Source organism: Chaetodon auriga, chromosome 4, assembly GCF_051107435.1.
Source record: "Chaetodon auriga isolate fChaAug3 chromosome 4, fChaAug3.hap1, whole genome shotgun sequence".
Taxonomy (NCBI): Eukaryota; Metazoa; Chordata; class Actinopteri; order Chaetodontiformes; family Chaetodontidae; genus Chaetodon; species Chaetodon auriga.
The window spans coordinates 173,387-194,367 of record NC_135077.1 but is presented as its reverse complement, the minus strand read 5'-3'; the positions used below and the strand labels follow the sequence as shown (position 1 = coordinate 194,367).

General features: G+C 44.1%; 1 protein-coding gene across 8 annotated transcripts in view; it reads right to left on the bottom strand.

Moving 5' to 3' along the window:
- LOC143319626 (mitogen-activated protein kinase kinase kinase kinase 3-like) overlaps positions 1-20,981 on the bottom strand; it is a 158,724-nt gene that overhangs the window by 98,741 nt on the left and 39,002 nt on the right. For 6 of the 8 annotated variants that reach the window (XR_013077096.1, XM_076728729.1, XM_076728731.1 and 3 more), the window contains 16 exons: positions 18,135-18,197; positions 16,670-16,731; positions 13,661-13,699; positions 13,343-13,504; positions 11,556-11,610; positions 11,298-11,454; positions 11,032-11,111; positions 10,436-10,477; positions 8,068-8,152; positions 7,518-7,597; positions 4,177-4,237; positions 3,664-3,781; positions 2,548-2,606; positions 1,373-1,476; positions 521-692; positions 136-204 (listed from right to left, as the gene is read on the bottom strand). Coding sequence is in view for 6 of the 8 variants with exons in the window: in XM_076728729.1 (XP_076584844.1) it covers positions 136-204; positions 521-692; positions 1,373-1,476; positions 2,548-2,606; positions 3,664-3,781; positions 4,177-4,237; positions 7,518-7,597; positions 8,068-8,152; positions 10,436-10,477; positions 11,032-11,111; positions 11,298-11,454; positions 11,556-11,610; positions 13,343-13,504; positions 13,661-13,699; positions 16,670-16,731; positions 18,135-18,197 (1,408 nt within the window). In the remaining 2 variants the exon portion in view is untranslated. Of the gene's footprint in view, positions 1-135; positions 416-520; positions 693-1,372; positions 1,477-2,547; positions 2,607-3,663; positions 3,782-4,176; positions 4,238-7,517; positions 7,598-8,067; positions 8,153-10,435; positions 10,478-11,031; positions 11,112-11,297; positions 11,455-11,555; positions 11,611-13,342; positions 13,505-13,660; positions 13,700-16,669; positions 16,732-18,134; positions 18,198-20,981 lie in introns of all 8 variants that reach the window. The other 2 variants (XR_013077097.1, XM_076728730.1) reach the window with 2 other exon arrangements.

Here is a 20,981-nt window from a genome sequence, read left to right as displayed (position 1 = left end):
GTTTAATGACTAAAAAAGACTAAAATGTTTTAATTTGCTAAAACTAGACTAAAATAGCTAATTCTTTGACTAAGATAAGACTAAAATGAACAGACTTTCATCATTTAACAAAATTATCTATTTTCATGAACTTACGGTCCAGACAAACCAGGACAGCGTCTCTCTCCAGCTGAGTGATGTGGATGACGCAACTCTGAGGGTTTTCTACAAGGAGACCAAAAGTTTAGGCTGCTGGTACACAGGTAGAAAACTTTGGCAAGAGCTGTACCTGAGTCCGGGGGAGTTGTGACTAAGTTGGGAGGAGTCATACCTTAGCTGGGAGGAATGGTACATGAGTCACAAGAAGTTGTACCTGAGTTAGGAGGAGTCGTATCTGAGTCAATTGGACTCGTACCTGTGTCGGGAGGAGGTGTACCTGTGTTGGTAAGAGTTGTAGCTGAGTCAGGGGAAGTTGTGCCTGAGTTGGAAGGAGTCGTACCTGAGGTGGGAGGAAATGCACTTGAGTCAGGAGGAGTTGTACCTGTATCAGGGGGGGTGGGACAGGATGAGTTGGGGTCAAGGGTCTGGAAGCTGATGGGCTGGTTGGGTTCAGTTCCTTTGTTAAGGCCAACACAGATCAGAGGGTACGGCTGGTGTGGGACAACCAACAGCTCCAAAACCTCCAGAGGACATGGAGGCTGGAAGTCCACATTCTGGTGAAGATAGACACATGTGGAGAGTTATCACTGGGCTTGATTCTCAAAGTCTGTACCATCATACTGATAATAGTATTGCAGGTCTCCAAGAGGGTGCTGATACAATTCATTCGAGCAAATTAAACCTCAGCAAGACATATGTTGTTTTTATAAATATTTCTGACCTTTCTAAGAATCTGCTGCAGTGTCAAAGGAATAATTATTGCTGGTACTGACCAGGGTCAGGATCAAGTACGGTTGTATGACTGTATGCATGCCTTAGGTAAGACACACCTTTTTGGCCCACTAAAGTAGCCAGTCAAACTGGATGTGGCATTTTTATGCATCATCCTGGCAGAGATATGACTTCTATACATTTGTCTTCTGCAGTTTGTCCAGGTCTGGGACATGGTTGCAGCAGACCAAGTCAGGAAGCCCAGATGCTCTTCTCCCCAGCCTCCTCCAGGAGGACTCTGAGGTGTTCTCAGGCCTGATGGGACATATTATTCCTCCAGCATGTTCTAGGTCTGCCCCAGAGCATCCAGGAGGATCCTGACCAACTAACTGCAACTGACTCTGTTCACGTGTGAAGCAGCAGCAGTTCTTCACTGAGTTCTTCATCCTGTCTCGAAGGTAAAATGCTCCTGAGCTCTTGAACAGATTCATACATTAGAACTACATACCCACTGTTTTCTTACCTTGATCAGCATGAACTTCTGCATTGGCTCCACCCACTCCAGCAGGACCACACCTGATTGGAAGGCTCCACCCAGGTACTTATGACCTGTGTAGGGGTTTCTCACTGTAGGAAGAGGAAAGAGTCATTACAAGTGTCTAACTGCAAGGGGCAGAGTCTGGTCAGATCAGATAAGTGTCTAATGCCTTCCATGATGAACTGCTCTCCTAAACTGTTTCTCACAACAGGCAAGTGGCCAGTTTTCAGAGAGCCAATCACTGGTGTAGTTTACCCCATTATAATGATGTCTCTGCTTCACTGTCTGTTCACATTTGATCTTTTTAAAACAACCAAGAGACTGCTTTTCAGATAAAACAACCTTTGTCTGCTGATGAGATCATGAAACCCTGAATCAACACCAACGTGTTCCAAATGTGTTCATCTGAATGGATGTTTAAACTGGGTGCTATTTAAAAGTCACATTTTAGACCATTTTTTCCCATCATCAGCACTTCAACCCTTCTATTTCTTTTATTTTTGTCTATTTTGCCGACTTATTAACTGGCAGGTAGTGTTCAGGTGTTACAGCTGACTGACATTTTTTGGTGGCCAGTTTGTAGTACTGTGTGTATTTAGTTTACTCTATAGACAAATATGTGCATATACCACTTACAGTTTCTGTCTGTTCGAATGAGTTGAGCCACTCCTCAGTCCTTACATCCCCTCCAGGGGAACCAGTAGGCTTTGTTAGGAATTAGTGCTTTAATTCAGCACCCACGACCTCTGCCATCACATAGACCAGACTGTTCCCTGAAATCTGGCTCCAACTGAACTTTGACCTCTCTTATGTTAATCTCACAGGTTCATATTAAATTTGGAAAATGAAAAATATTTGATGTGGGCTGAAAGGAGCTTTCTCTCTTACAGTAGCTGTGCCTGCTCATATGCTGGTTTTACCCCACAAAAATATACACTGGCTTGTTTTAGTTTCCTATTGGCCTGGTAGTAAATGATTTTTTGTCTGCAGCCCTCAGGTCGGGAACCACTGGTCTACACACCCACAGACCGGTTCTGTAGGACTTCAAACTGATTAACAACAAGTACGATGATCAGTTTCTGTCTGTCTCATCCTCAGATGAGACAGGTCAGCTCAGTCCAGAGTCTGTGGTGATTGATAGGAAACGGTGTCTGACTCACCTATGCAGCATTTCAGACAGCCTTTAGTGTCGGGAATCTTATTGGAGATAGAAAACCTCCTGAGGACAAAACATAGAGGACAAAAGACAATCAGGATGGAGTCTGAACACATGAGACAGGGTGAGTGAGCTGTTGACAGAAGTGTGAGTGAGCTGTCGTTCCTGTGACAGAAACAATGCTGAGGAGAAACATTTGACTTGTAACGTCACTTAATCTGAGCATCTACTGTTCCCCTGTGTTGGTTCTGAATTGATCATCGGACAAAGTGTCGACAGCAGAGGTTCTCAAAGTTAATACTCAAACATCTGCATCTGATTTTTATTCCAGGTCAGAGGTCTGGAACCATTAGTGATAACAAAATAATATTTAATCATTAATTAATGTCACATCTCTTCTAATTGGACCAATATGAAAAGGAGGCTCAGATAGAGTTGTTGTGTCCCAGAGAAAAGAAACACATTCTGTATCTGAGTTTCAGCAGCTGATAGTAAATCCTCTGGCTTAATGTTAACGCCTGAACTCAAACTCAGAGTCAAATAATTTTTCAGTGGGTGTTTGACTCTGCCAGGGTTGTAACTATGATATTCATAGACAGGATCTCAAGTTGCAGCCAGAGGGAGGAGATTTTGGGGACCTCACAAATGAATCTCTGCTATTTGTAGATGATGTCCTTCTGTTGACTTCATCAGGCCACAATCTTCTGAACGAGCTGAGGCGGTTCAGTGTGAAGTGGAAAGGTTGAGAATCCGGACCTCTAAGTCTGAGGCTGTGGTTCTGGACATCAGTGGATTGGTCCTTCTGCGTTGGGAGTGAGTTACTGCCCCAAGTTAAAGAAATATGTTGGTGTCCTGCTCAGGCATGAGGGTGGAATGGAGAGTGACATGGTCCAGCAGATTGGTGCAGTGTCAGCAGCACTGTGGCCACTGTACTGAAGCCACCGGAGATTGTTCAGGCCTCTGATTAAAATCTTCCTGGGCACCTTCTTTCGGAGGTTGTCTTGAATGTTTTCAGCATGTTGAACGTTTTTTGAGGGTTGGTTGGTTTTTAGGATGTTTTTGGTGTGTTGGATGTGTTTAGCATGTTAAATGTTTTAAGGTGTTGTGTGGAGCAGCTGACCGTGGCAGGATGCGGTCGGGCAGACGGTGAGTCGAGATCGAGACAGTCAGCTTCTGTTTGTGTCGAGCCTGTTCGAATAGACCAACCAGACTGTGGCAGTACAGGTGAGAGGCTTTACCTGCAAACAGGACACAGGGCTCAGTTAACCCACTTAACAAAGATGAATTATAACAAAGAAATTAATTTCCTTTTTTCAGTGCATAAGGATGTTTTCCTTTTTCTTGAACATTCAAATAATTCACATTTCAAGTTTTTTAATTTCTGTTTCATTTTGAAATTATCATGAAATTCACGTATTTCAACATCAAATGATCTTTTTGAAACTTCTTTTTTCTTTTAATTGTGCAAGCATGACCTGATCATAAGTATACTATGTACTATAAGAGTCATCACTTTGTTCTGTCACTCTTTGTTGAAGTGACGGAAAAATAAGATTTGATGGACAATGAAGAGGAAAAGATAAGCAATAAAAATAAACTTCACTTACGTAATGATTTTAACATGTTGACTGACCTGAGATGGAGATCAGAGTGTTGTTCATTACATAGACCCAGGTACACCTGCGAGGAAACAGCTAGAGACACAAAGTCATTCATTTACTGTGCACAAAGTCCAGCAGATGCAAACCAAGCAGCCTCAGATCCTGACTGAACTCTGCTGCAGAGTCCTGGTCTGGACTAAGAGCTACATGAGATCCTGAATCTGGTGCCAGAGCTCCCTCAAACCCTGAGCTGTCCTCCTAATGAAATCTGTCTCACTACTTGAGTTGCTTCCTTTAAATCCTTAGTTGTTAACCCAGGATCCATTTTTGCTTTGCTGCATTTACCATTTATACCTTTGTTACAACTCATCTGTTCTACATGCACGGACTGAGCAGACTCCACCTGTCTATAAACCACGATGTGATCATCACGAAGCAAAACCCACAACAAGACACAGCCTCCAGTGACCATCCTTGACCACATTTGACCAAAGTCTAAAAAAGACAAGAGTTACATGAGGAAGAGAAAACTCTGAGATCAGCCCTCAGAGTTGCACATACTGGAGGTGAAAATATAGTTAGCTAGCTAGCATTAGCTTTTTTTTAATTTTAATGATGAGAATGACGTTAACTCAGCTTGCAACTCGTGGTCTATTGGGCTTTTCACTTGGTGCGCTTCAGAAAGCAGTAAGTAAACCTACCACGACTAAACGCAAGCTTTCAGTCTTCACTCTCTGCTAAACAACCCCTTTAAAGACAGACAGTTCAAACAACCAGCGAGCTCAAAGTTTCCTTTGCTGTGAAGTCACTGCTGTCCACTGTCTGTGTGGAGCAGCTCAGCCCTGTACGCAAGCTGACAGGCACTGAGGCAAAAGACACTTTCTGCCCCACCAGTATTTTTCCTCTTTTCCACAGGACACCCACATTCACATCCATTTCTTTCACTGGTAGCTCAAGCAGTGTTGTGTGTGTCCTTTGACTGACTGGTTGTTGTCATGCTTATTCCTGCAGTGTGATGGACTGTCAGATCAGTTTATACTGAGTAAAAAACATTGTCATCCTTATTGACATGAATTTTATCAGCATGCATTTTTTGACATTTCCAGACACTCTACTTCGATAAACTCCTACAGAATTAATTATATCAGCCTCAAATCAGGTCAGTGAATCTAAAGGCCTTCTGTAACAGGCTTGTGGAGGACCCAGTAGCAGTGCTGGCTGATTTACGGGGAATAAGGGGGAACGGACCACCGGGGTAACAATGTGCCGTGCTGAGCAAAGAGCCGACTCACAAAGAGTTATGAGATGAGAGCGGATCAAACGCGGAAATCACTGACAGATTTCGGCATGGTCGAAACGACTCTCGGAGGTGGAACGAGCTCTTTACTAACGCCGAGGCGGTGAGATCTGCACACCAGACACAGGGACTTGACAGACGGAGTAATCGTGATCAGGCAAGGTTGAATATCGGATATCATGTAGGCTGGTGAGTCCGGCATGACGCGTGGACAATCCAGCAACAGGAAAGCCAGCATTGCCAGCTCTGCTGAAACACCTTCCTGATGAGTCTAATTGAGGCCACGTGTGCACGGGTAAGTGCTGGGCTGGGCTGCGACACCTTCACCATGAGGAGTTGTTCAAATATTTACTTTTTATTGAACAGCATCAAATTGTGCTGTTTCACCATTAAACAGTAAGTTGTTGTAACTCCAATTTACTTTACGTTATCCTATTTGCCTTAAAAACTCATGTTTCATGACCTATTCAGTCACTCACAGTGCCACCTACTGGCAACAGGAAGTAAGCCTTGTGTGACATTCAGCCAAGCACGTCTGGGGCTGAGCGATGAAGCCAACGTGATGGTGCCAAAAACTGCAGTTCCTCAAATGGCCGCTCAAGTCTCATTCACAGCAGAAATAAGCACGTTTACAGCCTGGTACAAAAACAGTTTTGGTCTCAGTTTTGCTAATTTCCTCGCTGATGACAACTGCACGCAGCTGAATCTTTAGATAACAGTTACTTTCTTGTGTACTGTGGAGAGGTGTGGGGCTTCGTTTCCTGTGCTTCCATTTTTTGGCAGAGGCTGGCCATGGTTCTCCAGGTGGTTTGGGAGCTGGCTCCAACACAGCTGGGACTCATCACAATCAAGCACAGCGTAAAGACTGTGGACTGAAGAGGACTCATGGACAGATTGGTTGCTGCTTTGTGGTAGTTGGCTGTTTACTAGTGCTACCTGCGAGTAGACGTTGATATTTAGTTTTGCTTCTCTCGTGTCGATTACCAGTGCTTGATCTTGTCTTGTCTTGTTTTGTCGTGTCTTTCTTTTCTTTTTTCTTCTTCATTTGTGTCTCCATCACTACATGCCCTCACCGCTGCACTCACGCCACTTAAGCTCTGTGCCCTCCAGCGTTTCTCTGAGCTGCTCTCCACCTCAGTACCTCGTGCCTCACCTGCTATTCCCAGGACTTCCCAGCTGCTAGTTTCCCGCATACCTGGAGCCTCCTTTCATTTTCCATTTCTTTCTCCATGTCTGCGTGTCTGCTAATAAGCCCAAATCCTGCCCCAACGTAACATAAAGTTCTGCATAATTATGGGCATGGCTGCTTTGAGTAGCAGTGAGCTGCTGGGTTTCAGCAATCAGGCTTCACTCAGCCCACCTGAGCTCCACCCAAACTCCACCTCTTTGCTGGTAGTTTGTCACTAAGCTTCACAGTGACTCTTCAGAAACCCAAGGGTGACACCATGGACACTGCATCCATGTTTTATACAGTCCATGCGACCATCATTTCATTCCCATGTTGTCTATATTTATAATAGTGGGTGTTCTCTAGCGCCACATAGTGAACACGGGTAGTGACACTGGACTCTATGCAAAACAAATGAAAACTCAGAGCCGGGTCAAGTGGTCAGTGTCCAGTAGGAAGGCTGGGGCTGCTGCACCCCTGGATGTGTCCGAAGGTGCGAGTTCATTGCTGCTTGACGTTTTCACCAGTATTATTTGTCCTGGCAGCAAAGCTAATTGTGGTGTGGTCTAAATTGTCAAAGTCTGAGAAGTTAATTTTCAAGATTGGTCATTCGAGTTGTTGCCTCAGAAGTTGGCCTCTCACGGCCCCTGTAGCCTGAGTCAGATCCTGGCAGCATCTCAGCCTCTCCTGCAGACGATGAAATGATCGTCGCTTACAAACTGCAGATAAATGTGTCCTGCAGTCGTCTGACATGTTCACACACAAGTCACACCTCTGCTGTTTGTGGGTTAGGGTTCGGGTTTTAGAAACAGCTTAGTCTGAATCAGGTGGGTCAGGTGGCTCCAGTGGACCAGATGAGGACTCGTGGTTGATTAAAGTGAAATAATATTGAGTTTGCTGTCTCTCACCTGTTCCATACAGTTCTCATGCAGCTCGTTCAGGTTCAGAGTGTAAATTCCCTCCTCAGCTCCGAAGATCAGGTACTGATCTGAATACACACAAGTAGTGCTGACAGACTGAGATAATACTTAGAAATACTACAGTACTGACAGGAACACTAAATACTGACAGACTAAGGAAGTACTCAGAAATATTAAAACACCAATAAAGTAAGACAATACTGAAAGAAACATCAAATAGTGATGGAACTACAAACACTAAAAGATGAAACACTGGATGATGATAAATTAAAAGAAAAACAAAGTGAATGTTGCAGCCACAGGAAACAGGAAACATTCAGTGCTTAGTCCCTTCAGAACAAAAGTTTGGAGACATGTCTTCACTTTTGTGCTTCAGCATCTTGAACCTAAAATCTATTGCAATGCAATTCTAACAAGATACTTGCATGATGTACAACAAAGAATAAAAATCAACCTTCTCTTCTGGCTTAGCATCATTAAAGCAGTTGATGGAAACAGGGGTCAGGGGTCAGAGGTCAGAGGTCAGAGGTGAACGTACCGCTGGTGTCGGGGCGAATCCAGGAGGCAGCAGAGTGAATCTTCAGAGGACAGCCGTTAAAAACCTTTGAGAAACAAGCTCCCATCTGAAAACAAGGAGGAAACAGACACAGCTGACAGTCATTCATTCATTCATCTTCTATACCTGCGTATCCCTTTCGGGGTTGCGGGGGGCTGGAGCCTATCCCAGCTGTCAATGGGTGAGAGGCGGGGTACACCCTGAACCGGTCGCCAGCCGATTGCAGGGCAACATAGACAGACAAACAACCATTCACACTCATACCTACGGACAATTTAGAGTCACCAATTAACCTAATGAGCATGTTTTTGGTCTGTGGGAGGAAGCCGGAGTGCCCGGAGAGAACCCACGCATGCACGGAAAGAACATGCAAACTTCACACAGAAAGGCCCTGCCCGACCCGGGGATTGAACCATGACCTTCTTGCTGTGAGGCACGCGCACTAGAGGGTCAGAGGGTCTTTATGCAGCACCATCGGTGGACTAGCCTCCATGATTGGCAGAGCATACAGCACTAAGGGGATAGGATGAGCAGGGAAAGCCATCAACCACCTTCTAGTCATTTCTCAGTCTTAGTGGGAAAGTCGGTCTTTCCAACTTCCTGAATCTTCAAGGCAGTTATCTACTGTCAGTGGGTTGGCCTGCATCCATTTATGAGTGAGAAATGTATATTAAATGACACAGATTTCAAAAGGATCCACAAGAACGTGCTGCATGATTCTTCAAATTATTCCCCAAAATAGATCCAAAAACGTGACGTTGATTCACCTCATCGTCCCCACAGTTTCTCCAACATGTACAGTCTGTTGCACTGGTCTGTCAGAGGTCTGTCAAAGTGGTCTGTCAGTGGTCTGTCAAAGTGGTCTGTCAGCGGTCAATCAGAGGTCTGTCAGTGGTCTGTCAGTGGTCTGTCAGTGGTCTGTCAAAGTGGTCTGTCAGCGGTCAATCAGAGGTCTGTCAGTGGTCTGTCAGTGGTCTGTCAGTGATCTGTCAAAGTGGTCTGTCAGCGGTCAATCAGAGGTCTGTCAGTGGTCTGTCAGTGGTCTGTCAGTGGTCTGTCAAAGTGGTCTGTCAGCGGTCAATCAGAGGTCTGTCAGTGGTCTGTCAGTGGTCTGTCAGTGTTTGTCACAGTGGTCTGTAGCCGAGGTCTGTCAGTGGTCTTTCAGCCTTTCCTCTTTAGCCCAAAATACATGACATGCATGATGTCCCTGATGTCCAAACACAGTCTGAAAGAACACTTTTCCACTGTGTGTCAGTTCATGTCAGAGGTCCAGAGATGTTTCTGGATGTTGTTGATGTCTGACTTCTCTCTGGATGGTACAGTACAGTCTACACTAGCATTTGTAGATACAGCGATGAACTGTAATATGTATATAATACATATGTATGTATATGTAGTAATGCTGCCTGAGGCATCAAGGGTCACAGGCATTCAATGTCAGCCTTGTCCGTTACATAGAACTCTATGGATTTTCTGAATCTTTTAATGATATTTTGTATTGTAGATGGTGAAATCAATAAAGTCCTTGCAGATGTGTGTTGAGAAACATTCTTCAATTGTTGGACTGTTTGCTCAGTCATGTGTTCACAAAGTGGTGAACTCGCTCGATCCTCTGTGAACAACTGAGCCTTCCCAGGATGTGGAATGTTCCAAACAGGTGTTTTTGGAGCGTTCCACATCTTTCCCAGTCTGTGAAACGTGTCGCTGCATCAGACTCACAATAAGAGATATTTACAGAAATCAATGAGGCTGATGAGGTCATTAAATACAGTGACAAGCAAAAGTTTGGGTACCTGTGGTCAAAATTTCTTTTACTGTGTTTTACTTTGTGTGTGGGGAAGTGAGTAAAAGATGACCTGATTCTGAAGCAACATAAAGTTAAAAATGAGACATTTTCTTTAATATTTTACGGAGGACTACTTCTTTCATCTGCAGATCAGTGTTCATGTCGCTCTGTCAACAGAAAGGCGTCAATGTTAGCATAGCTAGTAATGTTAGCCTGATGTTAATGAAGGTCCTTACAAATTCAGAAGGGACAGCCTGTGTGTGTGTGTGTGTGTGTGTGTGTGTGTGTGCGTGAGCCCAGGTTTTTATCACGTTGTGGGGACAAAAATCTGTTTACACAGTCACATTGTGGGGACTCACCTGCCTTATGGGGACAAAATGCAGGTCCCCTTAATGTGAATCATTAAATTTTAGGGTGCAGACTGAGGATAGGGTTATGGGTTAGATAGGGTTAGGGTAGGTTAGGGTTAGGGTAAGGCTCCAGGAAATGAATGTAAGTCTATGTAATGTCCCCACAAGTGATAAAAACACAACGTGTGTGTGTGTGTATGTGTTGAGGACTTACATGGACTTTGGGTGTAGGTGGGAGTCCATTGCTGACAGGTTTCTGATGAAGAAACAAAGTGACATCAGAATAAAGTCTGTGTGTCTGACTAACATTCATTTTCACATTTTCCTGTGCGAAAACATGAGGACTTGAGATAACAGCAACAGGCAGTCAAAAAACACTAGTTAACGATAGACAATAAAACAACATCTCAGGTGAGGAGGTCTACATTCTGACTTTTTAGACACTCGTGACCTTTAATAACACCTCATGAAGAGGCTTTGAAAAGCTTTTAGAACTACGAAACCCTCAAACTGGCTCTTTCTGTAGATGCAGCATGATTTCCTTCACAGGATCAATAAAGTTTGGCTGAATGATGTGATGAGCACTAACAGATGCAGAAGCAGCAGATATCTGTGAGATGAATTCATGTTTCCATCCACAGCTGAGGATGCTCATGCTTCATGCTGAGATATAAAAACAGAACATCATCATGTGTCCATCCTGTTTGTTGACCTCATCACAGACGATGCTGGTTTCTGTGTTTGTCTGAATGACCTCTGCTCCCGCTGCTGCACCAACATGTCACAAAGATGAATCACAGTTTGTCTTACTGGAGGATCCTCCTTGTTTTTTCTGCTGTGGACAGCAGGGGGCGCTGAAGGCTGCTGATCAGAAGACGATGGGACGTTCCCTGCCGGCACAGAGAGAGAGATCAGATTGGAGAGGCAGACGGGCACATGGGCAGGTGTATGTGAGGTGTGCAGGTACGGAGGGCGTATAGCAGGTTTCAAACAGGTGTACAGGATGTGTCGATGGCACCGAGTCATGAACACGTGAGGACACGACCAGAGTTCTTGGTTCAGAATAAAGATCTCACCCAGGCTGCTGAGTCTGTGGGGGGGCAGTTTGGGGGGCGGAGGTCTGGGGGGACCCTGGGTGGCTGAGCGGGCAGGGCTTTCTAACACAGGATGACGCTTTATGGTACCCTGGTCCTGGCTGCCATGGTGATCATTGTCAGACGGAGGGGGGCCATCCTGAAGAGGGGTGGGTGCAGAGATATGAGATGCTGGTTCTGACAGAAATGAACCCAACAGACAGACAGACAGAAAGATCGAGGACAGGTGAGAGGACACACCTGAGGGGGAGGAGCCTCAGGAGGAGGGCTGGGCCGCAGAGTTGAGTCTTTTATTCTGAAGAGACACAGAGACAACTTCCTGTATCTGACATCCATTTTTGCTCCCGGTGCAGAGTCAGCAGGTCAGTCCCCATAGACCCCCACGTTAAAACGGTGACTTTAGAGCAGAAAGGAACACAGTCTGGTACAAAACAACAGTCTGGGTCTAAAACAACAGACAACTTTTATACAATTCACTCGTTTAAACTATATTAAGGCTTAAAGTTATGGAAAATTATGGCCATGACCACTTTGATTGACAGCTAGCTGCTAGGTTTCAGGAACCAGGCTCCATTCGACCTTAGCTCCGCCCACACACCACCTCTAGGGCCATGTTTAACGTAACCGGTAGTTAGGTGGAGTCAGACGCTGCACAGGTGGCGACGGCCGGAGTCACTGAGCTCCACCGTGACTCTTTGTTTAATATTTTTATTAAGACAAATGGCACATGAGAAAAAGCAGTGTCACATAAACACTGAGAACCATAGTTAAAAAAGAAGTAACAATAATATTATCAATAATTTGTGCTTCTCAATAGAGTAAATGAGAAACAAGCCACGGTTTCCATATTATTTGAGGGTCAAACACACAAGAACAGAGTAACGAACAAAAAAAACAAAACAAAACAAAACAAAACAAAAAAATAATAATAATAAAGAGTTAAAAAAAACAATAAAAAGAGAGAGAAAAAAGAGTAGAAAAGAAAAAAGGGAGAAAGAGAGAAGGGGGGCCATCAGTCCATTGGAGAGACTTGATGAATGTTGGATTGCCACTTAGTGTAAAACTTTTCAGAATTACCTCTCACTGAATATTTCATCTTCTCTAGCTTTAGAAAGGACATGACATCCCTGAGCCACTGAGTACTTGAAGGAGCTTTACTAGACTTCCAATGGAGAAGAAGATGGCGTCTTGCTAGTAAGGAAGTAAAAGCTAGAACATCTAATTGCTTGGAAGTGTATCGATTGTAATCTTTGGGATACCCACATATGGCAATATAGGGAGAGACATGAATAGACATTGAAAGTATTTTTGACACAGTATCAAAGTAGCTCTGCCAAAAGCTAGACAATACTGGACAGGAACAGAACATATGAGTCAGATTGCAGGATGAAGCATGACATTTGTCACAACTGTCAGTGCTACTGCGATAAATTTGTGACAACGGGCCTTGGAAAAATGAACCCTAAAAAGTACCTTAAATTGTATGAGTGTGAGGCGAGCACAAGTTGAGCTCGTATGGATTTTGTAAAGAGCAGCATCCCACCAGTTGTCCTCCAGGTTCAACCCTAATTCACACTCCCAGTCAGCCTTGACTTTTGTGGCTGTTGAAGCGTCATAAGACAGGAGTTTGTTGTAGACCTTGGAGATGAATGATTTTTGAAGGGGGTCAAAACTGAGAAATTCATCCCACCATTGACTCGGAGGTGAGGGGGGAAAAGTTGGAAACAAAGATTTAACACAATGTCTGATTTGAAAATAGCGAAACAGATGAGAAGGTGGGAGCTGGAATTTTCCACCGTGGCTCTACAGAAGCCTGCCGGTGACACAGGAACCGGCGGCCATGTTTGATACGGTCTGTGATTGGAGTGTTATCATGTGAACCCGGTTTTAATGTCCTCCGTGAGCTGCTGCAGCTCCACCTGCTGACCATGTTGGTGAGGGGCTAACCTACAAGGACCTCCATCTTAACTCTTTGTTCCACACTCAGCCAGTCTAAACACCTGAACAGGTGTTTTCGTCACACTCACTGCTGCATGTCACTGTCGTCTCCATCGTCGTCATGGTGATTGGAAGCATCAGAGACGCCTGATTGGTCAGCTTCCTCCTGTCCTTCCACACAGCTGTCACCATCTTCATCCTCATCTTCATCCTCACCTGCAGCTTCGTCATCCAGGTGAGTCTCATGAGCCCTGGAGGGAAAATATTTAACACCTGAATATTTCTGACCTGAATGTGGTCGAAAAAAATTCACCTCTACACTCCAGATTCATTTACACTATTTATCAAATAAATGTATTACCTGAACAATGTCACACCTGTCTGTGGAAGGAGGGGGAGGGCCTTACCTTTGCTTCAGTTTGTCTTCCACAGACTTCAGCAGGCTCCTGATTGGACGGTTTGTAGCCAAAGAAAGAAGAAAACACAACAAACTGTGATCACTGATTACTGTTACCGAGGGTGCTGGTCAGGAGTCAATCAGTAGTTTTGGAGACCTGTTGGTCTTGTTCAGACTGAACCATCAGGCCTCGTGTTAAAACCATCCGTACCAACACACTTGTTCTTTAATGTCTTAAAGAACACAGAGACCTCATGACGCCTTTCACAGACATAGAATCCAGACCTGCCGCGGTCTGACTTCAGGCTGATTGTGTCCTCATCTGACTGAATCTGCAGTTTGAATCTGACAGTGAAATGCAGTAAAAGAGGGAACCCTGTGTTACTTACTGTGGATCCTGGATCAAAAGGACTGAGGTTTCTGAATGAAACGGAAGACTACCACCACATCACTACTGCTTTATGACTTCTCAGTACTGTTCAATCAGCAGAAGCCTTTTTGCCGTGTCTCTCACTGGAAAACTGGACGGAGAGAATATGACAACATCTGACACAGCTTGAGGAGACGAATGAAACGCTGCATCAGATACATGACAATGTCCCTTATCTTATCTTATCTTATCTTATCTTATCTGTCAGGGAGCTAACAGCTGTTTCTAGTTATCATCATTATATTATCCTCCAAATTTTATTTTTATCAGTTATCAGACAGGAGAGGAGGAGGCGCCGCAGCCATGTTTTCTAACCAGTTTGTGTGATGACATTGACCTGGGTGAATTTCCATCATTTGAATATGTTGATGTTGAGCTCAAAGCAGAATTATCAGTGCACATTATTTCATTATCAACCACCAAGATATTCATCAGTGTTTGTTGAGAAATTGTCAGAGCTGATCACACTTATGACAGATCAGTCCTGAGTGGAGACCTGAACGTTCATATCAACAAACAGAGTGACTCTAAAGCCGTGGACACATCATCAGCCTGGTCACTTTCTGGACTTGGTAATAACAGCAGGGTAAAACACAGACAATGTTTCAGAAGTAGAAGCACCTGTTTGTGATCATCACTGGGTGTTTTGATGCCAAACTAATCTTAAAGACTAAAAGGGAATTTTTGGTCCAAAAGAGATTCCTGGATGACAAGACTGAAGAAAAGTTTGGTAATATGCTGACATCATTAGAGTCTCACAGCTGACCGCTCTCTGGTGACACGTTCACGTCGCCTGCTTTAAATACTGTTGCTCCATTAAAGGTTAAAGAGGTGGACGGACAGAACGTCCTCATGGTCAAACAATAACAGTGTTCATGAGAGGAAGACAACCTGTGGAGCAGCTGAAAGAAAAGGAGGAAAGCTGGGCTCACAGTTCACTGTCATATATACAAAGAAGCCACGACTGACTGTGACGGAGCAACACGTCTGACAGGAAAGGACGACTTTTCCAGGATGATCACAGAGGATGCTGCTCAGTGCTGCCCCCACCTGTCCACAAGTCTCTGCACCAACCTGTGAAGAACCTGCATTGTTCTTCAATGACAGAACAACCTCAATCAGAGGCGGCGTGAGCTCAACAAACCCTGACAAACAGATGGAATCATGGGAAAATTCACCTGTATCACATTAACTGAGCTCTGCAAGACTGTCAGAGTCCAACTCGTCCACCTCATGTACCTGCCTGATGACCTCACCTGCCTGATGACATCACCTGGCTGATGACATCACCTGTCTGCTCTCTGTGTGTTGTGTGAAGAGAAGAAGCCTCAGAGTTGTGTTCCCTCAGTGTGGAGGCTGAAGGTCAAAGGTCAGAGGTCAGCGTATTCAGACAGCAGAAGAAGAAAACGTGGCAGTGACCTGAGCTCGGGACAATCAGTGGAAATATCAGTCATCCACTTAAAACCATCCACAGCTGCATTTTCTTCACCGTTAGCAAATATTCCAAAGTGCTCAAATGCAGCGTGTTTAAATTTTCATCAGCACCACCGCTGCTCTGTGTGCACCCCCACCTCCACCTTCCTCCACCCCCCTCTGAGGGGAGTGATAAATTATTCAGACAGAGCTGAGGTCGACACTCAAACATACTGATGGAGGAGAGAAACACACTGCAGCTCTCAACGCCAGCACTCAGCTTCTTTACATTAAACAACAGACATCAGTGTCTGTTGCTCAGCAGCCCTTTTATCAGTGAGCGTTCAGATGTGTTGGGTTCATGTCCACCAGCAGGTCTTACATTTTACATACAGAGTTGGACACCCCCCTCCAGATCTAGGCTGTGAGGTGATTCTGTGATTCTGGTGCAGCGGTCACACGGAGTATCGCAGCTTCCAGCAGCATCATGTGATCATCATGAGATCACATTGATCCACAGAGCAGAACAAACACCCTGAACTCTGCATTATCAGTTTGATCCATTCAGTCCAAAAACACTTCAGTCCAGAAGATTCGTTTCATTCAGTTATTTCAACGCTTTCATGTTCATGGGGAACAAACAGGAAGTCTGTGCTGAGCATGCTCTGTGGCCCAAAAACTGCAGTGAGTGAGGAAGCCTGCAGAGGTTTTTTCAGCAGTTACACTCAGTGAGCAGCTTCCATTGGACAAGTGAGGCAGCATCTTTAAACCCAGTATCTGTACCTGTGTGTCAATGCAACAGAACGTGAAACAGATCATGGGAACAGGAGAGGCCAGCTCGCTCAGAGGCTGAAATCAACACAAACTGTCAAATTCAGTTCACAGCTTCACACTATCAGCTCACTGAAGAACGAGGAAGCAACATTCACACTGTAGCATGAGGACCCTCGCAATCACATGGGGTTGGAGGTGGAAACACATTTTCATCTTGTGGTTCATCTTTCCTTCTGTTTTGTGTTGTATGTCATCAAAGTGTCTACTCCTCCTCCTCCACATATGAAGGTATATTTAATTGACGGTATGAATCGTCCTTTAAACATGTTTGATTGGATGTTTGATCAGCTCTCTGTTGGTGACTATGAAAGGTGTGAGCAGTAGACCTGACCCTTCTCTCACCTGTTTCCACTGAGGATGGACCCTGATCCTGCAGCAGCGTCTTCATCCTCCACCTGCAGCTCCTGCAGGAGACACCACACAGCAGATATAGATTTGGTTTGGTGTTGGGGGGTCCCGACTTGAAAAGAACATTTTCTGCTCTGACTCTCACATTCATTTACTCTTCCTTTTCCTCTTCACTCCCATGAAAGCCTGCTGTACACACTTCAGCTAGAAGGTTTCAGCATGTGGTGGAAGAAGCTGATTGGTCAGTAGAGTGCTGGCACTGACTCAGCAACTTCCAACTGTGGAAGTCCCAACGGACCAAAACATTGCTGCACTGATCTACATCACTTTACCTTCACATCTTCATCTCTACCACACTGCAGCTTACTTACACACACACACACACACACACACACACACACACACAATCTCTCATATTTATCACAAATCAAAGAATCGTCAAAAGAGTTTCAACAAACCTGATTCCTAAAAAGTTGGGACTCTGTGTAAAACATAAATAAATAAAACACAATGTGATAACTTCTAATCCTTTTCAACATCTACTCAACTGAAAACAGCACAAACACAATATATTTAATGTTTGACCTCATCAACTTCATACTTCCTAAATATATGCTTTACATGCTATGCTATGCTATGCTATGCTATGCTATGCTATGCTATGCTATATGTGTTTGCAACATTCCACAGGTAAACAGGCTGATTGGTAACAGGTGAGAGGATCATGATTGGGTATGACAGGGGCATCCTGGAAAGGCTCAGTCATTCACAGAGGATGGAGGTTCACCACTTTGTGAACACATGAAGGTTGAAAGAGATGAACACATGAAGCTGCTGTCAGTGAACAGTTTGATTATTGATGATTGATTCTGGTTTGATTGATGTTTTACAGAATCCAGACTTTGTTGGATTGGTTGTAAGAATCTGTTTGTTGGATGAAACATTTCCATAAAAACATCTGTGTATCATGTTTTCATGGATTTTTACAGCTGATTGTTTGACACAAGTAGAATCACACTCACTAAAGCCAAACGTCACATCAGCAGCTTAATTCACTTGATTGACTTGATTCACTTTAGTATATATGTAAACTGGTTCTGATGGAGACACTGAGACACCTCTGAACTGCTGATTAGACTGAATCATAAACTTATTAAGACCAAGCAGTTATAGTGGAAAAGGAAGTGACATCACCCAGGTGGATAGGAGATAAGGATGACAGTGAGTTAGCATGTCGTTAGCCTGTGGACAGTCAGACTGTTAACATTTCTTTCATGTCTGTTTCTTTGCTGTCAACTGACTAATGCTACAAACACAGACTGTTAGACCTGCTAGTCATTTATGGCAGCTGAAATTTGCTGTATTGGTAACAGCTCTAAGGTAATAATATCAATTCTAATAATAATTATCCCAGTTAGCCATCACTGTGTATGTTTTAGTAAGAGGTGGAAGTAAATACCAGGTTGGATCTGGCGGTGTAATAGAGCTCCTCCTCACAGTCCAGGAAACGATCCGAGTCAGACTGTAAATCAAGAGGATAACCTGCTGAGTCATCGCAGAGAAAATCTGCTGAGTCATCACAGAAAGACAGAAGATGGCTGTAAGTAAGTAAATAAGTAATGCTTTATTTATATAGCACTTTCCAAAGCAAACAGTTAGAAAGTGCTTCACGCACACAGAAATATTTAATATCAGTAAATATATCAGATAAAAATACAATATAATTTAAAACACAGCGCAAAAAACACAGACCAGACAATAAAAGCAACAAAAAACAAAGCCCAGAGTGGAGGTCTACAAAAAGGCTTGCCTATAAAAATGAGTTTTGAGATGCTGCTTGAAAAAGTCCAAAGGATGAGCAGATCTGATAGATGAGGAAGCTAAAAGCTAGAACAGCAAAGACATGATCGCCTTTTGTTTTGCAGCCAGAGCTGGAGATGGATAAGAGGTCGAGAAGTGGAATACGTGATGAGCAGCTCAGAAATATAACTGGGGTTCATGCAGAGTCTTACAGGTAAGACTAAGTTTATTCTAAATCTTGCAGGAAGTCAATGGAGGGAAGTAAGAATGAGGGTAATGTGCAACCATCAGCTGGTTCTAATTAACAGCCTGACAGCTCCATTGTGAATGTTTTAGAGCAGCTTGACTGAATTACAATAATCAATGAGGAGAAAATGAAAGTGTGAATCAATAGTTCAACATCTGTTGAAGACAACACACATCTGATGTCTGTGATGTTTCTCAGCTGAAGAAAACAGGACTGAACGAGCTCAGAAACAAAAGTCACTCAAAAGTCCTAAACTGACCAAAGATTCTTAGTGGTAGATTTGATATTAGAGTGAAATGAACTAATAAACTGATCGACTGTAGAGGAAAAGTTATCAGAATCAATTAAAAAAGTTTCTGTTTCAGGGTTCAGGTGGAGGAAGTTCAGACACATCCATCCTTTGGTGGCAGCTAAACCATGATGGAGGACATTTGATTCAGGTCATTGTGTTTAGCAGAGAAATAGATCTGTGCATCATCAGTGAAACAGTGATATGATTGGTCCTGAAAGCAGCTGAAGAAATGACCCAGAGGAAGCAAGTCCAATGAAAACAGGACTGGTCCGAGGACCGACCCCTGAGGGACACCGCACAGCAGGAGCTGAGGAGGACACACTGACACCATTTTAAAGCTGAACCAGAGATGAACACAGTTATGCAGCCTATCAAATCATCGACCTATCAGGATGGATGGTGTCAAAGACAGCAGTCAGATCTGGTAGGATGAGGATGAGGATTCACCTACACCTTCGTCTGCAAGTACAAGAATGTCATTGGTTACTCTTAGTGAAGCAGTCTCAGTGCTTCTGACGAAAGTCAGAGATTTTGTGACCATCAGTCAACTTCAGGACTTGGTCAGGATTCTGGATAAGGAGGGTAGCTTGGAGATTGGTCTGTAGTTCTCCATCTGGTCTGAGTCTAGAGAGGGTTCACAAGAAGTGTCTGAACACTGGTGATTTAAAACAGTCAGGGGCACACCCAGATGTGAGACAGCAGGCTGGGACCTCAGACAGCAAAGATGGAATTTTGTAGGAATTCTATCACATGGACTAGAGGAGGGACACACATGAGCTGAAGTGTTTCTGAGGATCTGCAGGGAGACAGAAGCAAACACTCAAAGGGTGAAGTAGGACGGTTGAATGGTGCAGATGGTATGGCAGACAGTGGAAACCTGGACCTCAGACCATCTATCTGCCTACAACAAACGATAAGAACTGCTCACAGTTGAGGGCTGATGTACACAAATCCTTGAACCAACTAATTTGGTACTCAACATCGCTGAAGTGAGGAGGACAATTGGCCAAATGAGAAAAGTAGCTGGAAAGAGTGGATTATATGTCTCTGGGTTATTGTAGTTGGTAGTAAAGGTGCCTCAAAGCTAAAACATTGATGGTCAGAGACAAAGTCAGTCTTGTTCAGGGAATTCAGAGACATGTCCAGAGTAAAAACTAAGTCTGAGAGTGAGCTCTCCCCAGGTTTAAACCAGGTCTCAGTGAGGAAGAGGAAGTCCAGGTGATGTGATGTACTTAGATCATTGAGGATGAAAGATCTGTTGGACACAGATTGAGAGTTTAAAAGCACAGACAACTGGAATAATAATGGGTCTTAGCTGGACTGGATTTACTACATCAGACTGTGGTCAGATTACCTGACCGAGCAGCTGAGAACGCAGAATGTAGAAGGGAGTGGTTGTTAGATCTAGGCATAATCCTAACAGGAATTCTGTATGAGGCCGGAGAGATACAGTCGGCTGGACTCACCGCAGGTCAGGAGGTGAAAACATTACAGGAGTGCAAAGTTGGTTGATAAAAGGCGTGAACCTTTATGGGAGGGATGTTTAGGGTTAAAAAAGCAGAGTCCTGGCAGCAAAGGGGATGTCTCTGTTCCTGACCAGAAACAATTACTTGAAACTTGGCTCAAGAACTGGAGTCAGAGACAGTTTACACTGGAATACAGGATCACATTTTCACATGACATATACACACTCAGCTTGTCTACCAGTCGGAAGGTTGGCGGTTCAAGCCCCGGCTCCTTTGGTCTGCACGTCCTCGTGATGCTGTGTCATTGATGTGTGAAGGAGTGAATGCAGCATGTGTTGTAAAGCACTTTCAATGTAGATTGTTAAAGTGCTGTATTAATGCAGTCCATTTACCATTTACACACACACACACACACACACACACACACACACACACACACACACACGCACGCACAATGTGCCTGTTTATGTGTCCTCTCATGTCGTGGGGACATAAATCTGT